At 49.5% G+C, this 26,389-nt stretch overlaps 1 protein-coding gene across 6 annotated transcripts in view; it reads left to right on the top strand.

The window, feature by feature from the left end:
- PFKFB3 (6-phosphofructo-2-kinase/fructose-2,6-biphosphatase 3) overlaps positions 1-24,788 on the top strand; it is a 40,106-nt gene extending 15,318 nt beyond the window's left edge. Inside the window, exons 2-18 of one of the 6 annotated variants that reach the window (XM_032106628.1) lie at positions 5,366-5,488; positions 9,953-10,078; positions 10,371-10,467; positions 10,704-10,770; positions 10,905-10,979; positions 11,289-11,345; positions 13,058-13,182; positions 13,921-14,128; positions 14,401-14,547; positions 14,686-14,790; positions 15,781-15,910; positions 16,089-16,151; positions 16,309-16,373; positions 17,866-18,036; positions 19,040-19,062; positions 20,895-20,942; positions 21,893-24,788. In XM_032106628.1, the coding sequence (XP_031962519.1) occupies positions 5,366-5,488; positions 9,953-10,078; positions 10,371-10,467; positions 10,704-10,770; positions 10,905-10,979; positions 11,289-11,345; positions 13,058-13,182; positions 13,921-14,128; positions 14,401-14,547; positions 14,686-14,790; positions 15,781-15,910; positions 16,089-16,151; positions 16,309-16,373; positions 17,866-18,036; positions 19,040-19,062; positions 20,895-20,942; positions 21,893-21,899 (1,637 nt within the window). In that variant the 3' untranslated portion in view covers positions 21,900-24,788. Of the gene's footprint in view, positions 1-5,365; positions 5,489-9,952; positions 10,079-10,370; positions 10,468-10,703; positions 10,771-10,904; positions 10,980-11,288; positions 11,346-13,057; positions 13,183-13,920; positions 14,129-14,400; positions 14,548-14,685; positions 14,791-15,780; positions 15,911-16,088; positions 16,152-16,308; positions 16,374-17,865; positions 18,037-19,039; positions 19,063-20,891; positions 20,943-21,892 lie in introns of all 6 variants that reach the window. The other 5 variants (XM_032106627.1, XM_032106632.1, XM_032106631.1 and 2 more) reach the window with 5 other exon arrangements.
- Positions 24,789-26,389: the final 1,601 nt, after the last annotated feature.

Raw genomic sequence — 26,389 nt, 5'->3', positions numbered from 1 at the left:
AAAGGAGTGTTAGACTGCAAGAACAAGGGGGTGAGAGGCAAGGAATGAGGAAGGAAACACAACTTGTTTAGAGGAGAGGAAAGAAAAAGCTGCTTTCCACGGCAGAAGCACCCCGATCCATTACAGGGACAGATGCAGGAGCTCTTCGTGTTCCCCCCCGGGCATCAGGACCTGGGCGGGATGAGGGAGAGGGAGCGGTGATATCCTGGTGATACAGGTACAGTTCACACTTTGCTCCTTGTTTATTTATTCCTGTAACTGAGATACCTGCGAGGGGCGAGGGAGGCGATTGAAACCTGCAGGCACAAAGGACCGTGAACTCCAGCTGCCTCTCCAAATCCAAACATTTTTATCAGCCTGATAAAAATCAGACATTTATCACCCTCCCCACTACGAGCCTGACCCTTAGCAGCTTTTTTTCAAGTCCTTCCAAAGAAAGCGCCATCAGCAGTGAAAACTACTCAGCATCCAGCTGGCAAGAGGAGGGGCAACCACTTGGTTTCCTTCCTGACCTTTCTGAAAACATTTAATTCCCCGAAAATATTGCAGACAATTTTCTTGGTTTCTTCAGTATCCCACTATTTAAAAAATTTTTTTTGCAAGTGCAAAATTTAGCATTTTGCTTTGGGGTTTTTGTTTGTTTGTTTTGGTTTCTTTTGTTTGGTTTTTTTTGTTTGTTTGTTTTGTGTTTTTTGAAAACCACATAAATATGCCTTGGTCAGCCCAGAGGAATAAATTTCTCTGCTGCAAGAAAATGTCGTTAATGCACTAACAAGAATCTGGACAGCTGCTGCCTGACTTTTGCAGCTCCCGGGGTAGGGAGCACTTTGGAATGGCTTTAAACTGGATGAGAGTAGATTTAGATGGGATATTAGGAAGAAATTCTTCCCTGTGGGGGTGGTGAGGCCCTGGCACAGGTTGCCCAGAGAAGCTGTGGCTGTCCCATCCCTGGAAGCGTTCAAGGCCAGGCTGGATGAGGTTTGGAGCAACCTGGGACAGTGGAAGGTGTCCCTGCCCATGGCAGGGGGTGGAACTGGATGACCTTGAAAATCCCTTTAAACCCAAACCATTCTGTGGTTGTGAACTTTGTGCCCACATTCCAGGCCGAGAAACCAAGGCCATACTGGAAACTGCTGCAGATGAAGCTGCCCTGACATGAACAGAGCACACGAGTGGCTGCATCTATATAGTGATGCACACACAGCTCCCAGCCACCCCCTCCAAATTCTAACCCTGCAAAGAATTCCTGGATGTGTGACCAGGATCCCACCAGGCATCTCTCCCCCTCTGCACCCCATGCCACGTCCAAAGGAGACGATGCGTGTGGCACTGGACGTAGGCAAGAACGTGACAGGTCCTTCCCTTCCAAGTTTCCTTTAGGGGAAATCAAATAAATACAGAAAATAAAGACATGAAAAGAGGAGGATGAATCATGGCTTAGTCAGAGTTGGGGCTCGCCAGAGCAGTCACTGCTGGTGCTGGCATTTTGATGCCAGGGGGAAGATGTCAGGGAAGGCTGGCTGGTAACCAGTAGGTTCTTCCAAAGGGGATGGAGAATTAAGTCTGGAGTTGTTCTTTTGGGATGTGTCCAGAGCCTAATGCCACTGTTCAGGATGGGTTGCTAGGTGAGTTTGACGTTGGAGCAGCAGTGGAACAAAGGAGGGAATTGAGAGGGTTTAGTTTTGGTGTTTTGAAGAAGTTTGAAGGCTGTAAACACCATGATAGGTGGGCGTCCCATTCTCATAGAAATGGGATTTTCCCCTTTTTCTCCCAGACTTCCCCTCTTTGCACTGCCCTTCCCTCTCCCACCTCTCTGGACCTGCTGCATTCATCCCTTGGATGCTCAAGGTCAATTTTTTCCCTATCTACCACCAGGACTTTCAGATTTTGAGCCCTGGCATTACATTTATACATTTATACATTTATACATTTATACATTTATACCCTGTCCCTTCTCATTTATTAAATATCTGCCACTTTCTGGTTGGGGTATGTATGGCAGCACCTCCAGCCTACACTGACTGGTTGATTCCTCGCTCCACACTCTGCCACACAGAGAATGAGGCTGTGGGACAGCATCACTGGCTGTCCCATGTCACACTGTGCCTGTGGTGGCTCCCAAGGAGCTGGCACCTCTTCCTGACAACATTCAGGCCGCACCAGTGACTTAATTTCCTGAAAAATCGCTGAGCTAAGCACCCCCTTGGGCTCCTTTCACAGCAGCTGTGAGCAACAGCTTATTTACCAGTCCAGGTGCTATTTTTAGAGAGCTGGGATTTGGCATAGCACGATTTAAGAGGGCGAAAAATAATCCTCTGAGTGCACCTAGCGCTGTCCTGCTCCCCACCCTCCACCCGGCATGAAAGTGCCTTATAAATAGTAATGGTGCTTCTTCCAGCTGACCTCCCTCGGAGCAGCTGGGTGCTCGTGCCTTTGAAATCCAGGTCACTTATTTAGGAGTTGAAGCTTTCCGCTCCAGTTATTTAGGAGTTTCTAAGCCAAGAGTTACTAGGTGGATCTAATTTGAAGCGACTGTGATTTTAATTCAGGCAGGGTTTCGCTTTCAGGCTCCTTTTCATGTCGTGGGGGTGGTGATTTGTGAAGTGGAAAAGAGCCACGGAGAGGGGAGAGAGCTGCTGGAGGAAGGGGGATGATGCCCAAATTCCTTGTCCTGTAATATCATGTGAATTTTTGTCCTCCTTCTGACTCATGCTCTAGCTGGGAGCCGACTTTCTGTTGCCCTACATGTGAAAAGGATTTGGGGATTTTGTGCAGAGGGGTCCAGGGAGTGCTGTTGTGCCTGACTCCCATCCCATCCTTGCCAAATGGAGAACTCACAACTCTCTCTCATCTCCCTTCCCACATCCCAAATCTCTGGTTCTTTTCCAGCTCGCTCATAGTAGCTTTTTTTAAATTTATTTTTAATTTTTTTTTTTTTTGCCTGTGAATATTTTTTCCCTGTGTAGGAGAGGGAAAGATTGTGCACTTTTTACTCCATCTTGGTTCCATGTAAGGAATTAGCCAGAAATATCTTCTTTCTAGATGCGTTATAAAAATACAAGCCTTTGCTTCCAGAGGAGTAAAATACCCTCTGTAACAAAAAAAGGTTATTGAACATTTTAGGTATCCAAAATGCTCCTTATCAGGCTTTGAATTCTGAAGCAAAATTTGCTTTATGAAACACCATCAAAGCAGATGCTCCCACCTCTACAGCTCTTCCCACCTATGACACATTCCCACATTTCCCTGCTGTGGCACATTCCCACCCAGCATCCTTCCCAAGGGATAAGAGCTTGAGCACCTGTGTATGAGGGATTTGGGCGTCATCACAGGAATTTTCAGGGTGGTCCCAACCCCTCTGTGCTGCAAACAGGGGCTGTTCGGGGCTGTCAGCATTGCTGGGATGCTGTTTGCAGCCTAATTTGTGGTGAAAACGTAACTTGTAGGAACCTGGCGAGTGCACTAAGACGTTTAATAAACTAATAAAATGATGAAAATAAAAATAATTATTACGAATAACAGTTGTTATTATAATAAAATTATTAATATTAATATTAATATTAATATTAATAGAATATAATTAATAATAGCAACAACATATTTATTGTACGTGAATATAATGTGATAACTAGGAAAATATTGAACTAAGAGTAAAATAGTAAAATAATAAAATAATAGTAGGAAACGATTAAATAATAAATAATTAAAAGAGATGAATAAATTAATATTAAATTTAAAAAGTATTGATTAAAAATTAGCATTATGCGCCCGTTTGAGAGCAAAGGCTCCCCGCGGAGCATCCCCAGCGCCGCGGCCGCTCCAGCCGCCCCCGAGCCGCTGTTCGCGGAGGGACGCGGGGGGGCCCCGCCGCCTCCCGGCCCCGCCCGGGCGCGGAGCGGGGCGGAGCAGCCGCGGTGGCCGCGGGCGGAGGCGGAGCCGCCGCATCCCGGGCATCCCCTCCGGGGGAGGCGGCCCGGCACCGCATGTGCGACGTGAGCGACGTGCAGGAGCGCAGGGCCGGCATCCCCTGGTCCCCCGGGACCCCCCGGCATCCCCCGGCCCCCCGCGGGACCCCCCGGCCCGAACCCGCTGAGCGCGGAGTGGGGGGCGCAAGGGGCGCGCCGGAGGAGCCCCCCCACATCCCACCGCTGTGTACTTTGGGTTTCTTTTTTTTCTTTTTTTATTTTTCTTTGTTTTTATAATTTTAATTTTAATTTTTTGTCTCTCATTTTTTTTTCAATTTTATTTTTCACTTTATTCCACTTTATTTCCAATTTTTTAGTTCATTTCCTTTTTTCCCTCCTTATTTTCCCCTCTATTCCTTATTTATTTCCTTAATTAATTTTTGATTCATTTTATTGTTTTTCTCTTCATATCTTTCACTCCTTTTCAATTATTTTAACAGTTTAAAAAAGTTATTTATTATTGGATTTTAATTTCCCCCTTTTTTTTTCTTATATTCACTTTACATCATTTTACATCATTATCCCTCGTTGATTAAAAAGACGTAAGACATTAAATAGCACATTTATTTAACTATTTTAGTTTGGGGGTCCCCTGCGCACCCCAAATTCCCCGCTTTGGCGGGGGGGGGGGTCGGTGCCGCGTCCCCCCCTCGGAACAAAGCGGGTCCTTTGTCCGCGCTGCAGTGCGGGGGGCGGGCGGCAGGGGGCAGCAGGGACCGCTATCCCCCTCCCACCCCTTCATCCTCCTCCTCCTCCTGCCCATCCTCCTCCTCCTTCTCCTCCTCCTCCTCCTCCGCGGCGCCGCAGCGCCCGCCCGGCCCCGGCCCCGGCCCCGGCCCCGCCCCGGAGGCGGTCCCGGCCTGTCGGGATAGAAGTAGGAGGCCCGGCGGCTGCCGGCACATCGTGAGCGGAGCCGGCCCGAGCAGCAGTGCGGACTGCAGCACCGCTCCTTCCCCGGCCGCCTCGCGTGGAGATTCTGCTGCTTTTCTTCTCTTATTATTGTTTGTTTTTGTTTTTGTTTTTTTTTTTCCCAATTAAAAAGGGAAGATCATTTTTAAAAAATTTTAAATATATATATATATATATATTTTTTTTTTTTCCATCGCGGTTCGCGGCGGGGCTCGCCCTCGTTCCCTCGAGCGCGCAGCGGCTGCGCTGGGGCCGCTCCTGCCGGCTTTGTGCCCTGCAGCCCCGGCCCTCCTCTTCCTCCTCCTCCTCCCCCTCCTGCCGTAAAACCTTCACGAGGCTCGGAGCAGCATCTGAAAGCGCCGCAGCCGCTCGCCCAAACCACTGACTGCAAAAAAACCCCCTTTTTATTTATTTTTTATTATATATTTCCGCCACCTCCTTCCCCCCCCCCCCCATTTTTTTTTTTTTTCCTCCTCCTCCCTCCCGCAAAGGCATCAAGGTGGACGCGGAGCGCAAAAAGACCTTTGTTTTAAAAATGCCCATGGAGCTGACGCAAAGCCGCATCCAGAAGATTTGGCTTCCCAATGACAACCGCCCGGCTCTGCCCCGCCGCTGTGAGTACGGGCACCGCAGCATCCCGGAGGGATGGGATTTGGCTGGAGGGATGGGATGGGTGGGAAGCACTCCCCTTTCTCTGCGCACCCCGGCGGGGCTCTTTGCAGCGCCCTCTCAGCATCCCTGCAGCATCCCTCCTCCCTTCTCTCCGTGCCCCAGCATCCTCCCGTGCCCGCATCCCACTCGCTGCCATCCCGTGACTCACTCCCAGCCCTTGGCAGCGGGAGGAAGGTGCAGCCGTCACATGGCCCCGCCGAGCGCAGGATGCGGGGAGGTGCTGGGACACGCGTGGCCCAGTTTCCACTCTCCGCTCCCAGCCTTGGGATTAAAAGGAGAGGGAGCAGGTTGTTCACCTCGCACCCGGGCTCCAGCTCAGCTGGGATTTTCGCGGTGTCAAGCAGCTCGCTTGGGGATTTGTTAATGACCGAATCATGAATGGTTCGGGTTGGAAGGGACCGTAAAGATAATCTCGTTCCACACCCCTCCTGCCATGTGACAGGACACCTTACACGAGACCAGCTTGCTTCAAACCCCGTACAATTAGTGTGCTAAATTTTTCTTTTTTTTTTTTCTTTTCTTTTTTTTTTTGACGTGGAGGGAGGATTAGGGCAATGGATTTAGGAAAAAAAAAAAGCCAAACCCAACCGAACACCAGCCGTTTGCACTTTACCACTTAACCCTGTGGGGACGAGATAGGAGGCAGGTGGAGGGGGAGGCAGAAATTAATGCTGTAACTTCTGCAGTGGCTTCCCCTTGTCTCTGAAGCTCAGAAAGATCCTTGAGTGGTTGAAACCGTGGTTTTATATATATATATATAAATCGAATGCTTGGGTCATCCCGGTGTTACTATAAACCAAATCTTGATTCATGATCCAATCCGAAGGCTCAGGAGGCAGGTCCTTTAACTCGCCCACCAGCTACACTGACAGCCTGCCAGTTGTGCAACTCTTAGCTCTAAATGAGCGTCGCAGGAATGTGCGGAGCCGGGATGGAGGGGGTGGCACTCGCAGCTTGGCGAGGGATGGAAGTGGCTTGGGTGAATCAGTCTTTCCGACGCTTGTCTTCATCAGGCGTTTAAAGTCGCTTCTGATGTTTATTTACCTTGGCTGGAAAGTTTCCCCTCCTAAACAATAATAATAATTTTTTTTAAAAAATAGATATCCTATGAACTTGCCAGATGCTGTTGCCCGTGGCTGTGGGTCAGGCACCCTGGAGCAGATGTTGGGATATGCAGCCTGTGCCTGGCAAGGGCAGCTCTGTAGCGGGAGCTGCCGAGGAAATGGATTTCAGCAACAGGCTGCACATCTGGGTTGCCAAAGGGCTTTGCTTAGAGTGGGACAAAACGTCTCCGGGCTTAATGCTTTGCACGTGTGTCTGTGTGGTTTGATTTTTCTCAAGGACTGGCACCTCTGAAAGAAATCCCTTGTGCATGCAGTGGTTTTTTGCCACTTCATTCACCTGGTTTTTCAGAGACACCTCCCTCTTGGCCGAGGAGAAAACTAATATATTTCATATATTAAGGCAGCGAGGGGCTTATTAATAACATAATGTGGCTTCTAATTATTTTTTCTTGGGGCGGAAACGAGCCATGCTGGGCAGCGTTTGCTGTGCAACGTGGAAAGCGGGTATTTAGACCTTTTTTTAGCTTATTCTTTTTTAACTCAAGGTATTTTAAACGCGAGGTGCTATTAATTCCTCAGCAGCAACAAAGAGCAAGGGCTGCAAAGCTGGGTGGGAACGGAGGAATAACGGAGACCACGTCCAGCGCGATGCCTGGAGGGAGCGGGAGCATCCTCTGGAAGGACGCTCCCTGGGTGTGAAATAATTAGTGCGATTGTCTGATTGCTCGTCCAGGGGAGGCTGGGGCGGCTGCAGTGATTCCTTCAGCTGGCCTTTTGACGGCGATCCATTAAATTGCTGTCACGCTGCACGTCTCTCACGTAGGGGCTGGGAAAGTCAAGCCGTCGAAGGCGCTGGCTGGGCAGAGCCGGGCGAGGGGAGGGGGATGCTCCAGGAGGGAAGGGGCTGCCGCTGCCGTTCTCCTTCTTTTCCATCCTTTTTCCCGTCCCTCCGGCTCGGTGGGTGTGGAAACACCCGCCGGGGATGGGCGCGTTAATGCCCGGCGCGCAGGGTTTGGGGCGGTAGCGGTTCCACGTGTGCGTGCGGTGCAGAGTGCAGGGTCAGGCATCCCTGAAGGTGTTGGAATTGCAGCGGGAAGAAGCTGGGAAAAGGGCAATCGGACTAACGGAACATGCGGTTTGGGTTTGTAGGGGGCTCTTGGGGAATACTTATGAGGAGACTGTAAAAATGCCTGAAGTGGGGAGGTGGCTGTTTTATCCGACTTTTTACAGAAGCAAATTTCCTTCCTTTGTGCTGGTTTTTTTTTTGGTTGTTCTTTTTTTTTTTTTTTTTTTCTTCTTCTCTTCCTTTTACCGGCTGGTGAAGCTGACTTTCTGGCAAATAGCAAAAGCGACGAGCTCCTGCTAAATATCCTCTGATTGAGCCTGAAAGTCATCCCTGTCCTTGCCTTACCTGGCTAGATGTCGATAAGGCATAATGAATATGTATTGAAATCCCTGATAGCTTCCCAGCAGTGCTGAAAAGGAAATGATGAATGAGGCCTTTGTGAAACTCTGGGAGCAAAACACTGGGTTCTGTTTCATCCCTGATGCAAAGTTTCCTGGAGACTTCTGGTTTGGGCTCAGATTCCTGATGAAAAGTTGCTCACTGATGCCATGGTGTTTTGGGAAGTGCTTCCCAGGTGCTTTTCCACTGTCCAAGGGGAACCTGGATCCTTCCTCTGGCAGCAAAAACTGGGGGAAGATTCCTGAATTAGGGATGCTTAACTCTTGCAGCACCCTTTGGAGGTGACATGTGCATGCTCACACAGTGCCAGCTCTGGGACTGACACAGCTGTCTGGAGCCACAGGGACATGAACAGTACCCAGCATTGTCCCTTTACTCGTGAAGTGCTATTTAATGGCCCCAAATCCTCTTGGCTCTGCTCTTTGAGATCCTTTGTCCACTGGCAGGTAGAGAGAGGTTCCTTATTCAGATATTGTTCCTTCCTCCTTCCCCCTTTATCTAATAAGTGTGTGGCTTTTGTGTAAAAACAGACTTGCACCCATAGCTTGGATGAGGATGTGAGACTTGGGGGGTGGGGGGAAGTATTTTTCTGGGTATGTTGCACAGCTCCCTTGTACCTCAGCACAGAAAATTGGCACTAGTGCCAAAACTATTGGGAGCTGCCCTGGGATTTTTAAATGCAGGACTGGGGAGGGTGAGTTGCACAAAGGGCGTGGAGCGTGAGGGCAGCTCCAGCTTGAGGAATGTGAAATCTATGAAAGGGGGGAAAAAAAAGAGAAAATATATTTTAGGTAGTTTTTAATCTCTTGCCTGCTGAGTTTGCTTTGGTCCGATACTTGTGAAGATGATGGGTAGCTCTTCTCTGACATCTGGGTACCAAGTACCATAACTCTTCCTTGAAGCCTTAATTTGGTTTCTTCAGCTGTTGGATTTATTTCTCTTCTTTGAAGGGGAAGGTAATCCCACGTACTTGGGCATGTTCTGTGGATACCTCTCAGTTTGTTTGCCTTTTCCAGATCCACACTGAGAAAAATCTACCCCAGCCCTGTCACCATCCTCGGTAGCTCCTGGCATCCCCTGGTCCCACCTTCAGGCAGCTGTGACAGGCAGGCAGAGCTCTCCACCCAGGCCATAATTAAGCTGGGTTTTATGGCTCTGCCACCAGCCACTCACTCCCTGCATTCCTTTCCTATGAGGTCTCTGGGCTCCTGGGTAGATGGAGGGGTGGGTGAGAAATCCCCTGCAGGGTCCCATCTGTCCTGCAAATGCTGCCTCTGGATTTTCTTTCCAGCTGTTTGACATGGACCCTCTTTACCACAACAAAAAAAAACCAACCCAACAACCCAGCTTGGGTTTATGAGGAAAAAAGGGATAAATCACTTGGATATCTGCTTTTGAATGTTGGTAGTTCTGTTGCTCTCTTGCCTTGTTTGTCGTCAGAAAATCCGGTTAGTTGGTTGTTTGTTAGCTGAAAATCTAGTCAAAGGTTTTTGGAAGATGCTCTCTGTGGATGAAGATCTTGGAGCAGACCTGGTATTTCAGCAGCACTGCTGCAGGGCTGGGTCCAAAGTCCTTGGCTATCCTTTCATAGAATTGGCCAAGCCACGGGAATGCAAAGCTGTGCTTGCCTGGATTTTTAAATAATTTTTTAAAATTTTTTATTTTGGTTGCAAACCAAGGCACAGAGGCTGTCCAGGGAGCCTGGGCCAGCTGCTGGCCCCTTGCCTACTTTCAGGATGTTCTTGCCATGGCTTTCAGGTGTCCTCCAGCTGCGGAAGGACTTGGAAGGAGTCTGGATAAAAACAGGTGCCTTGTAGGGTTGATGCTGGATGATGAGCTGGAGAATTAAGAGCTGCTCCTGTTCTTTTTCCTTGCAGCTTGTGGGCCTCAGCTTGCCAATTCCCCCACTGTGATAGTCATGGTTGGCCTGCCAGCCCGTGGCAAGACCTACATCTCCAAGAAGCTGACTCGCTACCTCAACTGGATCGGTGTCCCCACAAAAGGTAAGGCTTTCACTGGCTTCCAGGGAAGAGCAGGAGGTGTGGTCCTCAGGAATTCCTCTGGGAGGTCAGTGCTTTGGGAGATGGGGGGTGGTGGGGGATACAGGCCAAATATCTGTATTTTCACATCCTGAGCAGCCCAGGTTCTCCTTCACTTTGAAGACCAAGGGATGCCATGAGCCTTTTGCTCTAAGGATGTAATTTCTTGGCCCCTAGCTTTCTTTAACTGCAGAAGCTGAACAGCTGAGTCAAGCTCCTCATTTTGATTTTTTTTTTTTCCTCCTTTCCCACCCAGTTTTCAACGTTGGGGAGTATCGCCGTGAGGCTGTGAAGCATTACAGCTCCTATGACTTCTTCCGTCCTGACAATGAGGAAGCCATGAAAGTCAGGAGGTGAGTGTGGGCACCGCCTCCCTGATCCCACAGGGGTGCTGAAGCCTGTGGCTGGGATCACAGTTACCCACTTTGGGGGTGATGAACAGAGAAGCTGGGCTCTGGTTTGAATTTCCCCTTCCTACCCAAGGAGGGTTTTGAGAGCTCAAAGCTGAACCTCTATGGGATTGGTAACTTCAGGGTGACCAATGCACCCAGAGGGCATCAGGGCCACGTGTCTGTCCCCTCTTTTGCAGGCAATGTGCCATGGCTGCCCTGAGGGATGTGAAGCTGTACCTGACGGAGGAGGCAGGGCAGATTGCGGTGAGCTCTGAGATGTGCTCTGGGGTTTGGCAGCTGTGCTGGCCCCAAAGGTCTTCTGCAGTCCCTTCTCTGAGGAGGGGCTCACTGGGAAACCAGGCCTTTGTGGTGCTAATTGAGATATTTTGCTTTTAAAGGTTTTTGATGCCACTAATACCACACGGGAGAGGAGAGGGATGATCCTAAACTTTGCCAAAGAGAACGGATTCAAGGTTGGTGCATGGGGCTGATGCCTGCATTGTGAAGTCCAGTGTAGTGTAGAGTTGGTGTTAGAGTTCTTTCACTCTTGTGTTATCCTCGTGCTGCTCCTGTGTGAGGGAGATTTCACTGCTGGGTTTGATTAAAAATATGAAACTCTTCCCTCATTTTCTGTACTTAGCCCTGGAGAAGGAATTGGTGGGAGTGGGGCTGAGGGAGAGCTCCCTTGGTCAAGTAGGGAGGAGGTTATGTTGTGCAAGGAGCTGGTTGAATGTTACAAACCTTGTTGGTGGCTTCCAGCTGAGCTTTGCTTTGCTTCCCAGGTGTTCTTCATCGAATCTGTCTGCAATGATCCCAATGTAGTTGCCACCAACGTTATGGTAAGTGTGGAACTTGTGGAAGTGTCCTGCTTTTGCTTTCCCTCCATAGAGAGATATGAATGGCATCACCTTCACAAGCCCTGGTCCTCCTCGTGGACTTCAACCACCCTGGTATCTGCTGGAGGGACAGCACAGTGTGGCACAGGCAGTCCAGGAGGTTCCTGGAATGTGTTGATGATGACTGCCTTCTCCAAGTGATAGCACCTCTCCTTGTTTGCTCTCCTGTGTTGCACCTTGTTGTCACCAACAAGGAGGGGCTGGTGAGGACTGTGAAGCTCCAGGGCAGCCTGGGCTTCAGTGGTTGTGAAGTGAGATGTCAGGAGAGCTAATTTTGGCATGGAGTACTATGGGATAAAAAGCCCAGGAGGGAAGAGGGGCCTGAGAAAACTGGTTAGTGTTCATGGATCATCTTCTCCAAGTTCAGCTGTGATGCATTCCGAACAAAGGAGCAGGCATCAAAAATGCCAGGAGGGCTGCGTGGATGAGCAAAGTCAAACACAAAAAGGAAACCTACAGAGAGAGGATGGAAGCAAGGACAGGCAGCCCAGGAGGAATACAGAGATCACCTGAGCAGCCAGGGAGTGGGTTAGGAAAGAAAAAGCCCTGACAGAACTGGGGAACTACAGGCTCAGCCTCACCTCAGTTTGGGAAGATCATGGAGGAGATCATCCTGGAAACTCAGCTAAGGCAGATGGAAAATAAGGAGGTGATTGGTGACAGCCAACATGGCTTCACTGGAGGCAAATCCTCTAGCCAGGGCCTGGGGCTGAAGAGTGTCTTTTGCTCCTGTTGAAAGCTGTTGTCCCATGTTGTTCCAGTGACCAACTTTCTGGGAGGTTGCACACAGCCTTTTCCACAACCAAATGTTCAGTTTGCTTTTTTTTTTTTTTTCCCCTAAGCTGGATTTTTTTGAGGATTTTAATCCCTTTATTTGGAAACTAATGCTTGAAGGGCGAGAAAATGAGCTCCTAGCTGAGTGTGGGATTTTGCTCCACGGGGAACTGCAGATGAATGGTGCTCTTAGTGCTGGGATCAGTGTGGAAAATACAGCCCAGGCCTGGGATGCTGCCACAGGCGTTGATCCATTGTGTTATCCTGTTGGTTTCAGGATTGCTTGTGAAGTTACCAATGTGTAATGCTGCTGTTCAAACCCAAATCTTCAGGAAAAAGCAGCTTGTTAGATTAGTTCAGGCAGGACTTAGTCCATGAGGCTTGCAGATATTCACATTGCCCATTTCTAGTGTTTTTCAGCCCAGTAGCTTGCAGGAAATAATGCATGGAAAGGGGTTGAATGTTGCCATCCTATCAGCCTGCTGCTGAGCTGAGATAAGCATCTTGTCTAAGCTCATGCACTTTCCATTCTCAGCTTGACTTTGAACCTGATGGGGTTTTTTTAGCCATAGGGAAGGTCAGTTTTCCTGCTCTGCTGGGTGGTGAGGTGCTACCCCAACTCCTGGGAGAATGGGAGTGGACTGATGAGCATCTGTACTAATCATGCAAATGGTTTATACCAAGTTGTCCCACTTTGTGCTTGGTTTTGGGCCTAGTCTGCTTCTCTTCTGCCCTATGATGAGTGATGACTGTAAAGAAGTCATCACTTAGTTTCAGCTAATCACCGGTTCTTGGCAGGACTTTGAAATTCCAGATTAGCATTGTCTGGCTTGGAAAGCCTCCTAACCTCTCCTTGTGGCATGGTGTCTTTCCTGTTGCAGGAAGTCAAATTGTCCAGCCCAGATTACCGGGACTGTAATTCCACCGATGCCATGGAGGATTTCATGAAGAGGATCAATTGTTACCAAGCCAGCTACCAGCCCCTCGACCCTGATGACTATGACAGGTGAGAGACCTTGACTTCTGAGCTGCCTTGAACACCTGCCTTCTCCCAGGAGAGGAGCAGTTAGGGGTGGAGCTGTATTTCGCTTTGTCTTCAAACACCTGGCTGCTCTAGAATGATCTATGGCCAGGCCTCACCTTGAATTCAGGCTTTTTTCTTGCAAATCTTGGTTACCCCTTGTCCTGTGCCAGGGAAATGGGCACTGATGCCTTCCCAGGCTCTTCTGGGCTTGGATGAGTTGTTTTAAACCTTGATCTGTGGGCCTAAATACAAAGGCTTTGGGAAAGCACTTGAATTTGCGTGGTTGAGGTGCTTTTGCCATTGTCCCGGTTAAAGGAAGGGACTGCTTGGCTCAAAGCTCAGGATTGAGCAAGCCCTGTGGTTTCTGCCTGGTTGTTGTGTGCCTTGGAAGAGCTTTGCTGTCCTCCCTGACTCTGCAGGCACCTCCCAGCCTTTCCACTGCTCACAAACACGTTTGTGTGCCCTGCACAGATTATCCCAGTCCTCCTGATCCCTGTCCTGGGGAGGAGTATGTTCCCTGTCAGTCCTGTCTAATCCTCTTTACTGCTGCAAGAGGAGGGGTGCCGATTACACTGGTGCTATTCAGCTCTCCATGAATCCCCGTTACCTGTTGGCTCCCTGCTGAAAATAGCCTGCAGGAAATCCTTTGAGCTGGGTGATCATGTGGACAGAGAACTCACAGGGCTGCCTTTTGAGAATGATGTCTCTGTCTGTCCCTAGGGAACTTTCTCTCATCAAAGTCATCGACGTTGGCCGGCGGTTCCTGGTCAACAGGGTTCAGGATCACATCCAGAGCAGGATTGTTTATTACCTGATGAACATCCACGTCCAGCCCCGCACCATTTACCTCTGTCGGCACGGGGAGAGCGAGTTCAACCTCAAGGGCAGGATTGGAGGGGACTCTGGCCTCTCCAACAGGGGCAAGAAGGTGAGGGAGAACCACAATGCTCCCCTGTGGCTTCCAGGAGCGATTTGGCTGTAGGTAGATGCTGTACCTTGGGTTAAGTGCATGTTTGATGACAGCTGGGCTGCTGAGGATCCATCTGCAGCTCTTGGGGATCAATGAGTATGTGGCTGCCCTTCCCCTTAGAAGACTGGTCTGCCTGCCTATGGAAGACAGCACTTACTGGGACGCAGGGAAGAAGGCCCATTAGGAAGCTATGGACCAGGAATCAACCTCTCTTTTTTTATGTCCCGCAGTTTGCAGTTGCACTGAACAAATTTGTGGAAGAGCAGAACCTGAAGGACCTCAAAGTTTGGACCAGCCAGCTAAAGAGGACAATCCAAACAGCAGAAGCTCTTCAGCTGCCCTACGAGCAGTGGAAGGCACTCAATGAAATTGATGCTGTGAGTATCTGTGCAGCCACAACAGCTGGATGGAGCTGGTTGTTGCTTGGCAAGAAAGCATTGCTTTGCATGGTGTCTGTACTGATGCTTTTTGACTTGAGCATGTCCAGTAACCTCATGGATGTCCTGTCCTGGCAGGGTGTGTGTGAAGAAATGACCTATGAAGAAATCAGGGAGCAACATCCAGAGGAATTTGCTCTGCGTGACCAGGATAAATATTACTACCGTTATCCTTCTGGGGAGGTAGGTCTGCAGGGAGGCCCTCAGAGATGTCACTTTTGTTTTAAATGTGTCCTTTCTGTCTTCATTCTGTCCTCTACTCTTGAGCAGGGGAGCAGTGAGGGCTCCAAGAAACTAGATTTAAAAGGGATCAGGGCTCATATTTACCTCTACCTTGAGCTCTTGTGAAGCCTTGGTATATGAAGATCTCACTAAGAAATATGTCACTTAACAAAGAGTCCCACTGACTTTATAGCAAATTAGGAGGAAAAGGTCCCTGGAGGTTTATAGTCCAACCTCCATCATTATATCCACTTGAGGTGTTGTGCTGCCCCAATTTTCTTTCATTTCCAAAAAAAGTAATTTTCACCTTGTTCTCAGCATCATTCCCTAAGGGTTGATGGTAATATCTCTGTTCCTGGTAGTCTGCTTTCAGGGTGTGACACAATGAGTTGGGAATTGGCATCAGTTCTGGATGATACTTTGGGCTGTGAATTGAGCTAATTATCCCCCAAATGAAAGTCATGCCCATAAATATTTCAAAAAAAATTTTGGGGGACATCCTCACGACTGCGTTTCTAACAGAAGAATGTGTAGGGATATCAGCCACCAACTCTGGGTGTCTGGGGCTCCTTCTGGCTGCCTGTCATGGTTTTTTATGAGGCCCTTCAAAACCCTGGGGTTTCTTAGCTTGCTCCAGGCTTCTCAGAACTTAGAAATCCTGTATAAAATCAAATTTCAAGATGATAGGTGCTGTCTTCAAAGCTATTGTTGCTTACCTTAATAAAGTCTCCAGGACTGAGCTGTGATTCGCTGAGATGTGAATGGCTCCTTCTCTGACAGAAGAAGTTCTAGAGTAGCCTGAAGATGAGGATTTTTTTTTTTTTTTTTTTAGCATTTGTTGGTTTACTCAGAGGTGTGAAATCAGCAGGGGTACCAAGACAAGGACTGTTGTTTCTTTGGGGTGCTCGTTGCTGTGATTCCATGCCTCATCTCTCTTCCCTTCTGTCCCAGTCCTACCAAGACCTGGTGCAGCGCCTGGAGCCGGTCATCATGGAGCTGGAGAGGCAAGAGAATGTCCTTGTCATCTGCCACCAGGCTGTCATGCGCTGTCTCCTGGCGTACTTCCTGGACAAGAGTGCAGGTGAGATCCCTGGCTCTGGGAAGAGGATTGGCCCTGCTGGAGGAGGGATGATGGATACAGCTCTGGGGAGATTGTGTTCACATCCTGGAGCCTGCATCTCTTTGGTGTGGGATGAAGGTGTGTGAGCCTGCGTTTGGAGAGGAGGTGGGATAACTCCCCTGCTTTGCTGTCTCTGCAGATGAAATGCCCTACCTGAAATGTCCCCTCCACACGGTGTTGAAGCTGACCCCGGTAGCCTATGGTGAGTGAGACTTTCCTCAACATGCATGGGGTTTGACTTATACCTCCTCCTGAATCCATCCTGCCTCTGGAAGAAAAGCAGGGATCTATGATGGGGCACTTGGTAAGATCCTGTGCCTGCTGGGTTTGCTCATCTGTCTTTGTGCTCCTTTCTGCAGGCTGCCGTGTGGAATCCATCTCACTGAACATTGAAGCAGTCAACACCCACAGAGATCGGCCAGAGGTGAGTGTTGCTTTTCCCTGGAGCTGCCCTTTGGTGTCCCCCTCCTGTCCCCTGAGGTCAGCTGGCAGTGGGAATGCCTAGGGTGGGCATGGGGAGATTGCTTAGCTGGGTGCTTGGAAGTGCTGCTGGAAGACTGGGAGCATCAGATGGGTTTTTGCTCTGCAAAGTCGTGGCCAGTTGAGGGTTTTCCAAGGGAAAAGGGCTGTTGCTTGTTCCTACTTCCCAGTGTGTTTGCCCAGGGAAAACTCCTCCCTGGTCTTTGACTTCCACCTGCACAGTCATCCACTTGCCTGAGCAGGGAATGGCACTGTGGATGGAGAAGGTGCCTTCTCCCAGGTCTCTCAGTTGGCTGGTAGAGCCTGGGCTCAATGCTTGCCCTACATCTGCCTCTGAGGGTCTTTTTCCTGGTATGCCCATGGCTGTCATTCTGCAGGGTGGGAGGTGGCAGTGCTGCGCTGGGGATGCTTTGTGGAGGAGACCCCTCGTGTGGAGAAAAGTTCTTGTAAGGTTGTGTCTGTCTGCCAAGAGCTCCACTGGAGGTCAGAGGCCAGAACAGGAGGATGCCAACTTGGTGTCAGGGCTGGGCACCCACCCAGAGTGGGCCACAGGGACCCTGGTAGCACCCATGTCCCAAGATGCTGGGACACTTCCAGCTTGTGCATAGCGGTGGTGGAGCCCAAAGTGATGCTGAGCAGTTGGAGCTCTCCCCTTTTGGCTCACATCTCCTTTCCTTTGCTTCCTGGCCTTGTCAGGTGGCAGCACCTGAGCAGCCTGTCCCTTCCCACAGCTGTAGGGGGGAAGCCAGTCCTTCTCCCTGCATTGGGCCATTGATACCCTGCTTTGCCACCCTCTCTGGGGATGGCAAGAAGGCCTCGGGTAGGATGGGGTGAGACACGTGCCATGTGCTTGGGTGCCCCTGCTCGGCTTTGTCTCCATCCCTCCTTGCTTGAGTTGCAGCTTGGCACGGTGCCGACCCTCGCTGGCTGCTCTGCTCCTACTTCCCAAATCTTCCTAATCAGCCTGGGCTGGCTCATCTTCCCTTTTCTTGCTTTCACTCCTCTCTCTGGGTGGGGGGACCAGCTTTGAGGAGGAGACTGATGGGCACCTCTGTGTTGTGAAGAGTCATGCCTTGATTGCTGCTGGGTGTATTTAGCTACCTGTAGTTACTTTTTTTGTCAGCTGAGACTCAGATGTGGAGGAAATCTGTCTCGTATCTGAGTGCAGAGCCTTTTTTTTTCTCCCCTCCCCTTCTGCGCTCTTGAACATTTTGCATCGGGGTTTTTTTTTTTTTTTGTGTCCAAAGCCTTTCAGTGCATCCTTTGCTCATTGACAGATTGTGGGGAAAAGCAGAGGCTGCTTTAAAAAAAAAAGAAAACCAAAGCAACCTGCTTCTTTTTTTTTTTCCTTTATAACTGTCGCCTTCTTCCTTTTTTTTTATTTTGCTTTATTTTTTTATATTTACTTTTATTTTCTTTGTCTCACTTTAATTTAGGAAGCAAAGAAGGGACCTAACCCGCTCATGAGACGTAATAGCGTTACCCCTCTAGCAAGCCCAGAGCCCACCAAAAAACCTCGCATCAACAGCTTTGAGGAGCATGTGGCTGTTTCTTCTGCCCTGCCAGGCTGTGTTCCTCAGGAAGTGCCCACGCAGATGCCGGGACAAGTTAGTTGAACTCTTCTTTTCTTTTTTTTTTTTGCTTTTCTTTTTTTTTTTTTCTTTTTTTGTTGTTGTTCTCGTTTTATTGTTTGTTGTCCTCCTGTCACTCCTGAAGCTGAGGAGCCTGCTTGCACTTGTCATGACCTGTGCCGCTGTCTGAGATGCGTCTTCCTCCCACGGCTGCTGTTTCTCCCTGCCTTGGGTCACTGTTGATCCTCTTTGGGTTTTGAGAACCTGAGCTCTAGGCTGCATTAATTTAGTGCCTTCACCATTCAGCATCAACCTTCTGAGGAGTCTCCTCCCTGGCGTGAGCAGGAACAAAGGGCTCGTGCCTTCCCTCTGGGTGTGCTTGGCTCTGGTGTAGACCTGGGCATGGCAATAAATCAAATGTTCTTGTGCTCCTCTTAAGGAGGAGCTGCCAAGACTCACCTTTGGCTGGAGGGGTCTCCTTCATCCTGGAGCCATAGGCAAAATTGAGTAGAAGGCTCTCGGTGTGGTGAACGTGGGTGAAACCGTGTGGGTAGCTGCCATGGTGCTCATGTGTCCTCTCCTCTTTCACCCACCCATGAAGGGACATAGGAAGAGAGGCCTTGCTTGCTGCTCACTTCTCCGGGCACAAACTCCCTCCTAAGCTCACTAAGGAGTCCTGTATAATCTATAGGAGCCTTTGCCATGCTGCCCTTCCCACCAGCTGCCTGTTGGATCTCTCTGTATTGCCCAGCCCCTCTCCCTGTTGTCTGTGTTGTGTGATGTCCTTTCTCCCCTCCTCACCCAGATCCCGAGCAGGTTAGGAATGGCTCCGTGCTCCCCCATTGCTCTGCTTGGTTGCTTTGCATGAGCCTCCCAGGACTGCTGAGTCTGTCTCAGCTCCCAGGGCTCTGCTTGGGCTGGTTGAGCCTCACAACAAACCTTCTGCCAGCTCTGGCTGCCCATCGCTGCTGTCCACTGTCCTCTGCCCTGCGCGGCGCGGGGTTACTGACACCTCTCTCTGTTCTCTGTCTCTCTGCAGCCTTTACTAGGGAAGGCATGCCTGTAAGTACCTTCTTGCGTCTTATTCGCCCTTCCAACCCTTTTTTCCATGCCTCTTGCCATCCTGCTGGGGTGTTTTGTTGTTGCAAAATCTGGATGGGGTGGGGACAACTTGGAGTTGATGTTTTGCTGGTTTTGGGGAGGATTTGTTTTAGGGAAAGTAGAGAGGAGACTGTGGGTGCTGTTTGTATCCTAGCTTGATGAAATATCCCAAATTTGTTGTGAAATTAAGCAAATTCTTGCTTGTGCTCTGATGGTGTTGCCTATGGGTGATGCTGCTGGGTTTTCCTGGAGTTGTCTCCTCTGAGATAGCACACTGTACTGTAGGTGAGAGACCTGGGTTCTCTGTCCTTCCTGAGGTCTCTGAGTTGTGTCTGAGTGATGGCACCAGAGTGATATCTGAGAAGCTTCTGACCTTCTCAGGAATGTGTTTTGTGGAGCTGGATGATCCTGGGATCAGCCATCTGCAGTTCTGCAAAACCTGGATTTTGGAAACAGTCAGCCTAGATGTCGTGGGCAGAGTAATTGCAAATTGTCCTCCTCTACGTAGAGCATGCAAGACATCTTGAGCATTTAATGCACTAATTATGAGTAGTCAAGGCTCTGGCAGTTTGGCTTAGTGCTGTTAGATCCCTGAGTAACAGGAACAGGACAGCTCTGGGATAAATTTGAAGCCTTTGGACTAATTCATGCTACATCATTGAGTTGAGAGCAGCAGTTGTTGAGCAGTGCTCAGATGTCTTCTCAAAGACTTGGAAGACTTTGGGGCTGAGCTGATACTGGGGTAGTGCCCAGGGATCCTCTTGCCCTCTGAGGGCCAGTTCAAATTGGCCTGTGAGCATCCCTTGTCTGGGGTTGTTTTGTGGGCTGAAGACAGGGGGATCTGCTCTTAACATGGCCAGGCCAGACCTCAGCCCTGCCTGTCTGTAGCAGCTGTTGAACCTCATATTTCTTCACCTTTTAGAGTAAGCCTTTTAGAGAAAAGGGAAGTTAGGAGTGTTCCACTTGGCTTTGCTGGTGGACAGGTTGGTTGAGATCACTGTGCTCCTGCATGAGTGTAGAGGTTGAGTTGCCCAGCATGGCCTGCATGCCTGTGCACCTTCACTTGCTGTTCATGGCCACTGAAGCCTCTGATGAAATGCCTGATCCTCTTGGGTTGCTCTGAAAGCATTTTAGTTTTTGTCCATCCATCTCTCCACTTTTTTCCCATCTGTATTGTAATAAAAGGCACTGCATGCCTCAGTGCTGGCTGGGACACTGAAAACACACTCTGGTGTTGAGTTTGGGAGATGGATGTGTCAGATTGTGCTGGAGCAGTCAGTGATGGTTACCCATGCCAGGTGTAGGCTGGCAGCAGCTGGGAACCTGTCTCCACCTCCTAGAGGAGGTTGCCTTTGTGGGACCCATGAGGACATGCCAAACTCAAGGCTTGGTGACATTCACACTGCTTTTAGCTCTGGGAGGCTGCTGCCTTGCACACTTGTTTGGTCCCTCACTGTCCCCACCTGAATGGGGGTTGGGGAGGTGGAAGGTGCCTCCTTCACAACTTGCACCGTAGGCCTGGGTTGGTAGTGGGAGCTTCACTGCATCAGCTCTCACTGTTGGGGTCTTGACACCCACCCAGGAGGACCAGGGAACACCTGGAGAGGCTCAGGACATTGCTGAGTACCTCAGAGTCCTCCTGGCTGTGGGATTGAGCTGACTGGGGGTCATGGGACTACTTGGCGCGATGATTTCTTTTCCTTTTGCTTGGTTTGTGATCCAAAGTGCACTTTTGAACAGTCACCTGATCCCCTCCCTTCTTTTCCCGTTCACTTTTCATGCTTAAAAAGAAGACCCGTTTGTCACTTTCTCAAAGTTTTCTCTTTGCTAATATTTCCAAGGTAAATGGCTGTGGTGCATGTGGCTTTTCCTGACCCTCCTCCTGTCTCCTTAGATAAGAGAGAACAGCTCAGCCTGCTCTGCCTCATAGTTGGCTGGGATTCCTGGTGCTTGTAAGGGGCAGCTTAGGTAGTAAAAGCATTTAAAAAAAAAAAAAAAGAGAATCCTTCCTAGCTGTTTCCTAGTTCTTTTTTTCCCTACCTTGTTTTGTGTAGTTCTGTGAGTTGGGAAATGTCCTTGTGGTCCCCTGGGCTTCTCCTGGAGCAGATGCTCTCCTCTGCATTAGTCCTGCTTGTGTTTAGCTGGTTGTCTCTGGTTTTGTGGTCCTCACCACATGCTGGTGGGTACCTGTTGTTGTCACCCTGCACCAGGACTGTGTCTAGAGCGTCTCTCGGGCCCGTGGTACCTCATGGGGTGTCATCAGGGGAGTTGTGCTGCTGTTCAACCACTGGTGGTAGCTGATCCTTGGCATGGCCAGTCGGAGCTGCCTGTTCTTGGCATTGCCAAGGATGGACAAACAATGACCTTGTCCTTGGCAGGTGGGGAGGACACTGCCCACCCTCAAGGGGAGCAAGAGAGAGATGTTTAATTGGGCTGCGTGAATGAGCACTGTGGTCCCCTGTCACCTTGCCTTGACCAAAGAGCAGCTTCACAAGTGCAGACAGGGTGGGGTGGGAGGGTTGCCTTGGGTTCAGCTCAGTTTTTAGAGGTATCTAAATTTTAACCCTGTAATTAAAGCCAGGCAATGCTTGAGGGGGTGAATGGTGAGTCAGTCACCTGCCTCTCTGCTCAGGTGGGCAGTGTCCTCCCCTCTGTGGTGGTTGCATTTTAGTGACCTGTGTGTGGTTTGTTCCTCCTTGTCCCCTTGTTCATGTGTTCCTAGAAGGTGCTGCTGGGCTGGGGCCTGACTCCAGCACAGCCCCCAACGCCTCTCCTTCCCCTCTCATTCCAGAACATGAACAACTCCCAGAAGCCGTCGTGACTCCGTGGGCACCGTCGCGAGGCCACCGGCGCTGCCGCCGGCGCCGCCAGCTTCTCATCCCATCGCCATTCCCGAAGCTTGCTTACAAACTGGTCCCCTCTGGCTGCGGCGAGGCCGACCCTCGGCTGGCTCCACTCACGCTGCCCGTTCATCCGCAAAGTCCTGCGCTGCTGAGGGGGGAGGGATGCAGGAGAGCAGAGGAGGAGCCCGGCTCCCCCTGGGGTCACCACCAGCTCTTCAGGCTGCAGCGTTTGCTCTCCTCTCCAGCATCCTGTTAGGTCGTAGCGAGCTGTAAAGTGCTTCTGTAGCGCACAGGAGTTTTAATTTTCCTCTCTTTCAGTGGTTTTGATCTTCTGTATAGATGATTGGTACCCATCCGTCTCTGGGTGGGGTGTGTATATATGTGGATGGTGCGGGGTTAGCAGAGAAATAGGGGGAAGGGAGGGGTGGGTAAAGGGGTTTTGCATTTTTTTAATTATTATTATTGTTAATTAATTTTGAACAAGCCCCTAACATGCTGTGCTGCAGTCCCTCACCCACACTACAGCCTGTCGCACACGCCAGCCTGGCTCACGCAGATCTGTGAGCACCAGGAAAGCAGCTCTGTGAGCTCCTTCACTGCAAGAACTTCTGGGTTTAATAAAAGAAACAAACCCATTCTTTCACTTTTTTAAAATCAACATACCTTAAAGGGGTTTGCAGAGAATGTAGATCTGCTGCTAAAACTGGTTGAAAGCTGCCTGCAGTGCATGAGGAACCACGCCAGCAGGGGCTTGGCTGATCCTTTCATCTTGGGGAGCACCCAGGGATGATCTGAGTTCAGGCATGGGTTGAATTTTGGGGAGGCTGAGCACTGTTTGAGGTGCTGTGCTGGTACTTCATCTTCCCTTTCCTCTTTTTTAGATGGAAGTGGAGATATTGGGAAGGGTTTGGATCCCCAGGCTGAGTTAGATGCATTTTGTAGCCACAGAGGTTCTCATGGAGGTGGCCACAGGTCTGGCCAGGTTGCAGGAGTCCCTGTCTGACTGCAAAAAGCCACAAGAAGGGACAGTTTTGTCTGTATTTTTTAAATTTTATATATACACACACATGTGTGTGTATGTGTATATGTAGAAACTGCTTGGTTTTTGCACTTTATTTGTGGCAGAAGCATAACTACTTTAGTTTTTCCAAGTTGTGCCCCTTCACAGGGGAAGCCTGAATACAGGCAGCTTTTTCTGTTTGTTTTTAGTTGTATTTTGCATGCTGAAAAGCTGGGACTACAAAAAAAATAGTAGTTACAGTGTTTGAGGTGGGGGGAACAGGGTGAGGTCCTGACTGACTCCATCAGCCAACCTCCCCGTGTTTGATCCATAAGATCCCTTTTGGCAGCCTGTCCTGGGCTAGGAGACAGCAGTTAAAAATGGCAATTAACCACTATTGCTTTGTGCAAAAGTCTGTGGATTTTGAATAATTTTTTTTAAATTTTTTTTTTTTTTGTGTTGGATTTTGAGTTTTTTTCCCCACCTACGTGCAGCATCTTCTCCATACCCATCTCATATTTTTTTGGCGGGAGGCAGGAGCTGAAGGCAGCCACCCCTCCTTGCAGCCAGCACTGGGCTGGGGGACTGGAGGTGGATTCATCCTTCCCATGGCTTTCCCCAGTGTCCCGTGTAGGGAACACCATCCCCAGGGATGGGAGCGGAGAGGTTTGGGGGAGAAATGATGACTATTTTTTTTTGTGAGTGTGTGGATGTTTGGGGGGTGGGTTTGGTCTGTTTTTCCTTTGGGAAAAGGCGAACCACAGTGCCTCACGCTTCGGCCTCGTGCTCGGAGCGGCACCGACAGCGGGAGGGCGCCGGGGCCACGCTCAGCCCGTGTCCCACGGGGGTGGCAGTCCTGGCAGTGCCCTGCCTGTGTGAGCTTGTGCATATGTGTATCATATTCCTGTACAGATAAAACAAAGAACACTTCCCCCCGCCCCGGCTTTGTTTCTTTTTTAATAGCCTCATTAAAAGCGGACTTCTCCTTGTGCTTTTGGTTTCTCTGCCTTTCAGATGAATGAATGTTTTGGGGAGGCAACTCACTTGGCTCTTTTCAGCCTCCTTCAGGGGGAGTTTTATCTCTCTCATCCTCCTGCTGCAAAAAGATAAGCCAGCAAATACAAACATGACGTCTGGCTGCCCCAAGATCAATCCTGTACACGTGTAATTGCGTGGATGTTTTGGTGTGTATTTGTGTGTGTGTATATATATATAAATACATATGTATAAAACAGAAAAAAAAACCCATACTGGCCCTAAACTTTCTTCCTTTATTAGTAATAGAGGTCTCAGTAGGTCTACACAAACCTGAAATTTGAACATGGTGTTTTTACCAGTTTTTACCAGTCTCTTGCGTTCCTCTCGTGCTGGAGGGGTGGTGGGATGGTGTCACCCGTGTGCCATCACACTGCCCCAAAAACTTGCTGTCCATTGTTTCTGGTTAACAGAGCCAAAGACTGGGCAGGAATGCTACAGCCAAGGCAGGGTGGGAGAGAGGACACATCAAACCACACCAATGATTTATTTTCCCCCCTCTTTTTTTTTTTTTTTCCCTCCCAGTTTGTTTTCCTTTGTGATACTTGAATTTATTTTTTTAATTTTTTGTTTTTATAGCAAAGCGCTCTTTATTTATTTAATGTACACTGCAAAGCTTGGAGAGAAGGGTGTAGTTACTTGGGATTACTTTTTCTTTGTTTCTGATTTGTGGGATGTTAACTGTTCTGTATATACATCTGGAATAACTGCCTGATGTAAAGCTGTGCCAGCTTAAAAACAGGGTATGCCTTTCAGAAATTTGTATATTTTGCAGTTGCTGGACCAATAAACTATCTTGTTGAAATACAGATGTGACCTGGTTCTTCCTTGTGTTAGAAGTTATGCTCTCAGGCCCTAAGGGTCACCATGTGCCAGCCCGTGCTGCCTCACACACATTCCTGTGCCTGATAAATGAAAAATCTCATAAAAGAGAAAGTGTGGATGCTCCATCCCTGGAAGTGTTCAAGGCTAAGTTGGAGGGTGCTTGGAGCAACCTGGACTCTAGTGGAAGGTGTTTTTCAATCCATTCTCTGAATTCTACAAGTGTTAACACCTACTTAGGACAAGAAAATGCCCCCCAAGCTCAACATCAACTCAAGAGTGCTACATCACTCTTGAATAGAAAGGTGACTTGTCCTGCCTAGATCTAAATCTAGGCTGCAACTGAGGCAGGACTAGGCCTTTATTCAAACCTGGTCTAGTTCTTGAAATCAAATACCTGCTAAAATGATTTGGTGCTGAATGAAGGGCTGGACAAGAGCTGTCCCCTGAGATCAGGGCTGGCTTTGCCCTGAAGGCAGGGAAACAGCAGCTGCCACCTGCAAGTAAAGTTCCCTGTAAAGTTGGGGGGGTAATTAATTAATTTAATATTAATTTACTGTTCCTGAGAAAAAGTGGGAGAAGGCAGGGAAAGGTGTAATTTGATGTGATTTTCTGGAGCGCACCTTGTGTGGATGCTTTCAGTGGGATTGGAGGCCTGTCCTGCTCCAGCAGTTGTATCTCTAAAAACTTGTGAGGAGCAAAAGGGGCTAAAAGGTGGTGAGTGCTGTGTATCCCAGCTCAGCTCCGTGCTTTGGCTCCTGCTGGCTGATGTGCAGCCCTTGCTCTGATTTCCCCATGGCTGGCAGAGCTTGTCAGCCTTGCTTTGGGCCGGAGTTTGTTGGGGGTGCACAGGGATCATCTCCCTTCTCCTGACTGCTCTGTGCTCCAGGCCCTCTCACCAGGGAGGACATTCTCTCATTTTAAGTGTGATTGAGGTATCTACAGTAATATTTTCTAGGTGGACATGCAGAGGTGTGAGATTTTGGCGATGCTCATCCCTCCGTGCATCCTGATGGCACGGAGGACCTGTGCTCTCTGGGAAATCCAGCAGCCACAGGATTTTAATTTTTTTTAGCTATTCGTTTTATCTCTAGCAACTTGGCCATCTCCTTGACCCAGGCAGAGACAAAACACTTGTTTTAGGGCAAAGAGAGTAGCCTTGCACCCACCTCACAGGGAGTCCTGCAGGGGTGCAGGGGCTCTGATAACACCTCCAGCCGGGGTGGGCTGAGGTCACACGAAGCCACAACATCAGTGCAGCTCCCCTGCCCTCCCCGGGGCTGCCAGGGGCTGTTTGGAAGCCGTGATAAAACCTTGTCCTTGCGGGAGGAGCACGGAGGGAAGGTTTTGCCTCCCTGAGCACGCCTCCGGGCAGCACTTCCAAGGCTGCTCTGCAGGAAAATCCCATCCTCTAAAAAGTCTGTTCTCCTCTTCCCATGTGCACGATGGGGCTTGTGTCACGCCATCCCCAAGTAAGGGAAGGGGAATCGATGCCAATGCCATCCCAGGCAGCATCCTTTGTTTTTCTTCCATGTGATGCATTTTGTAGCAGCATCCCAGAGAGAAGTTCCTCGAGGCAGTGCAACTT

Source organism: Corvus moneduloides, chromosome 4, assembly GCF_009650955.1.
Source record: "Corvus moneduloides isolate bCorMon1 chromosome 4, bCorMon1.pri, whole genome shotgun sequence".
NCBI lineage: Eukaryota > Metazoa > Chordata > Aves > Passeriformes > Corvidae > Corvus > Corvus moneduloides.
The sequence above is the reverse complement of the archived record's forward strand: the minus strand, read 5'-3'. Positions and strand labels throughout refer to the sequence as shown.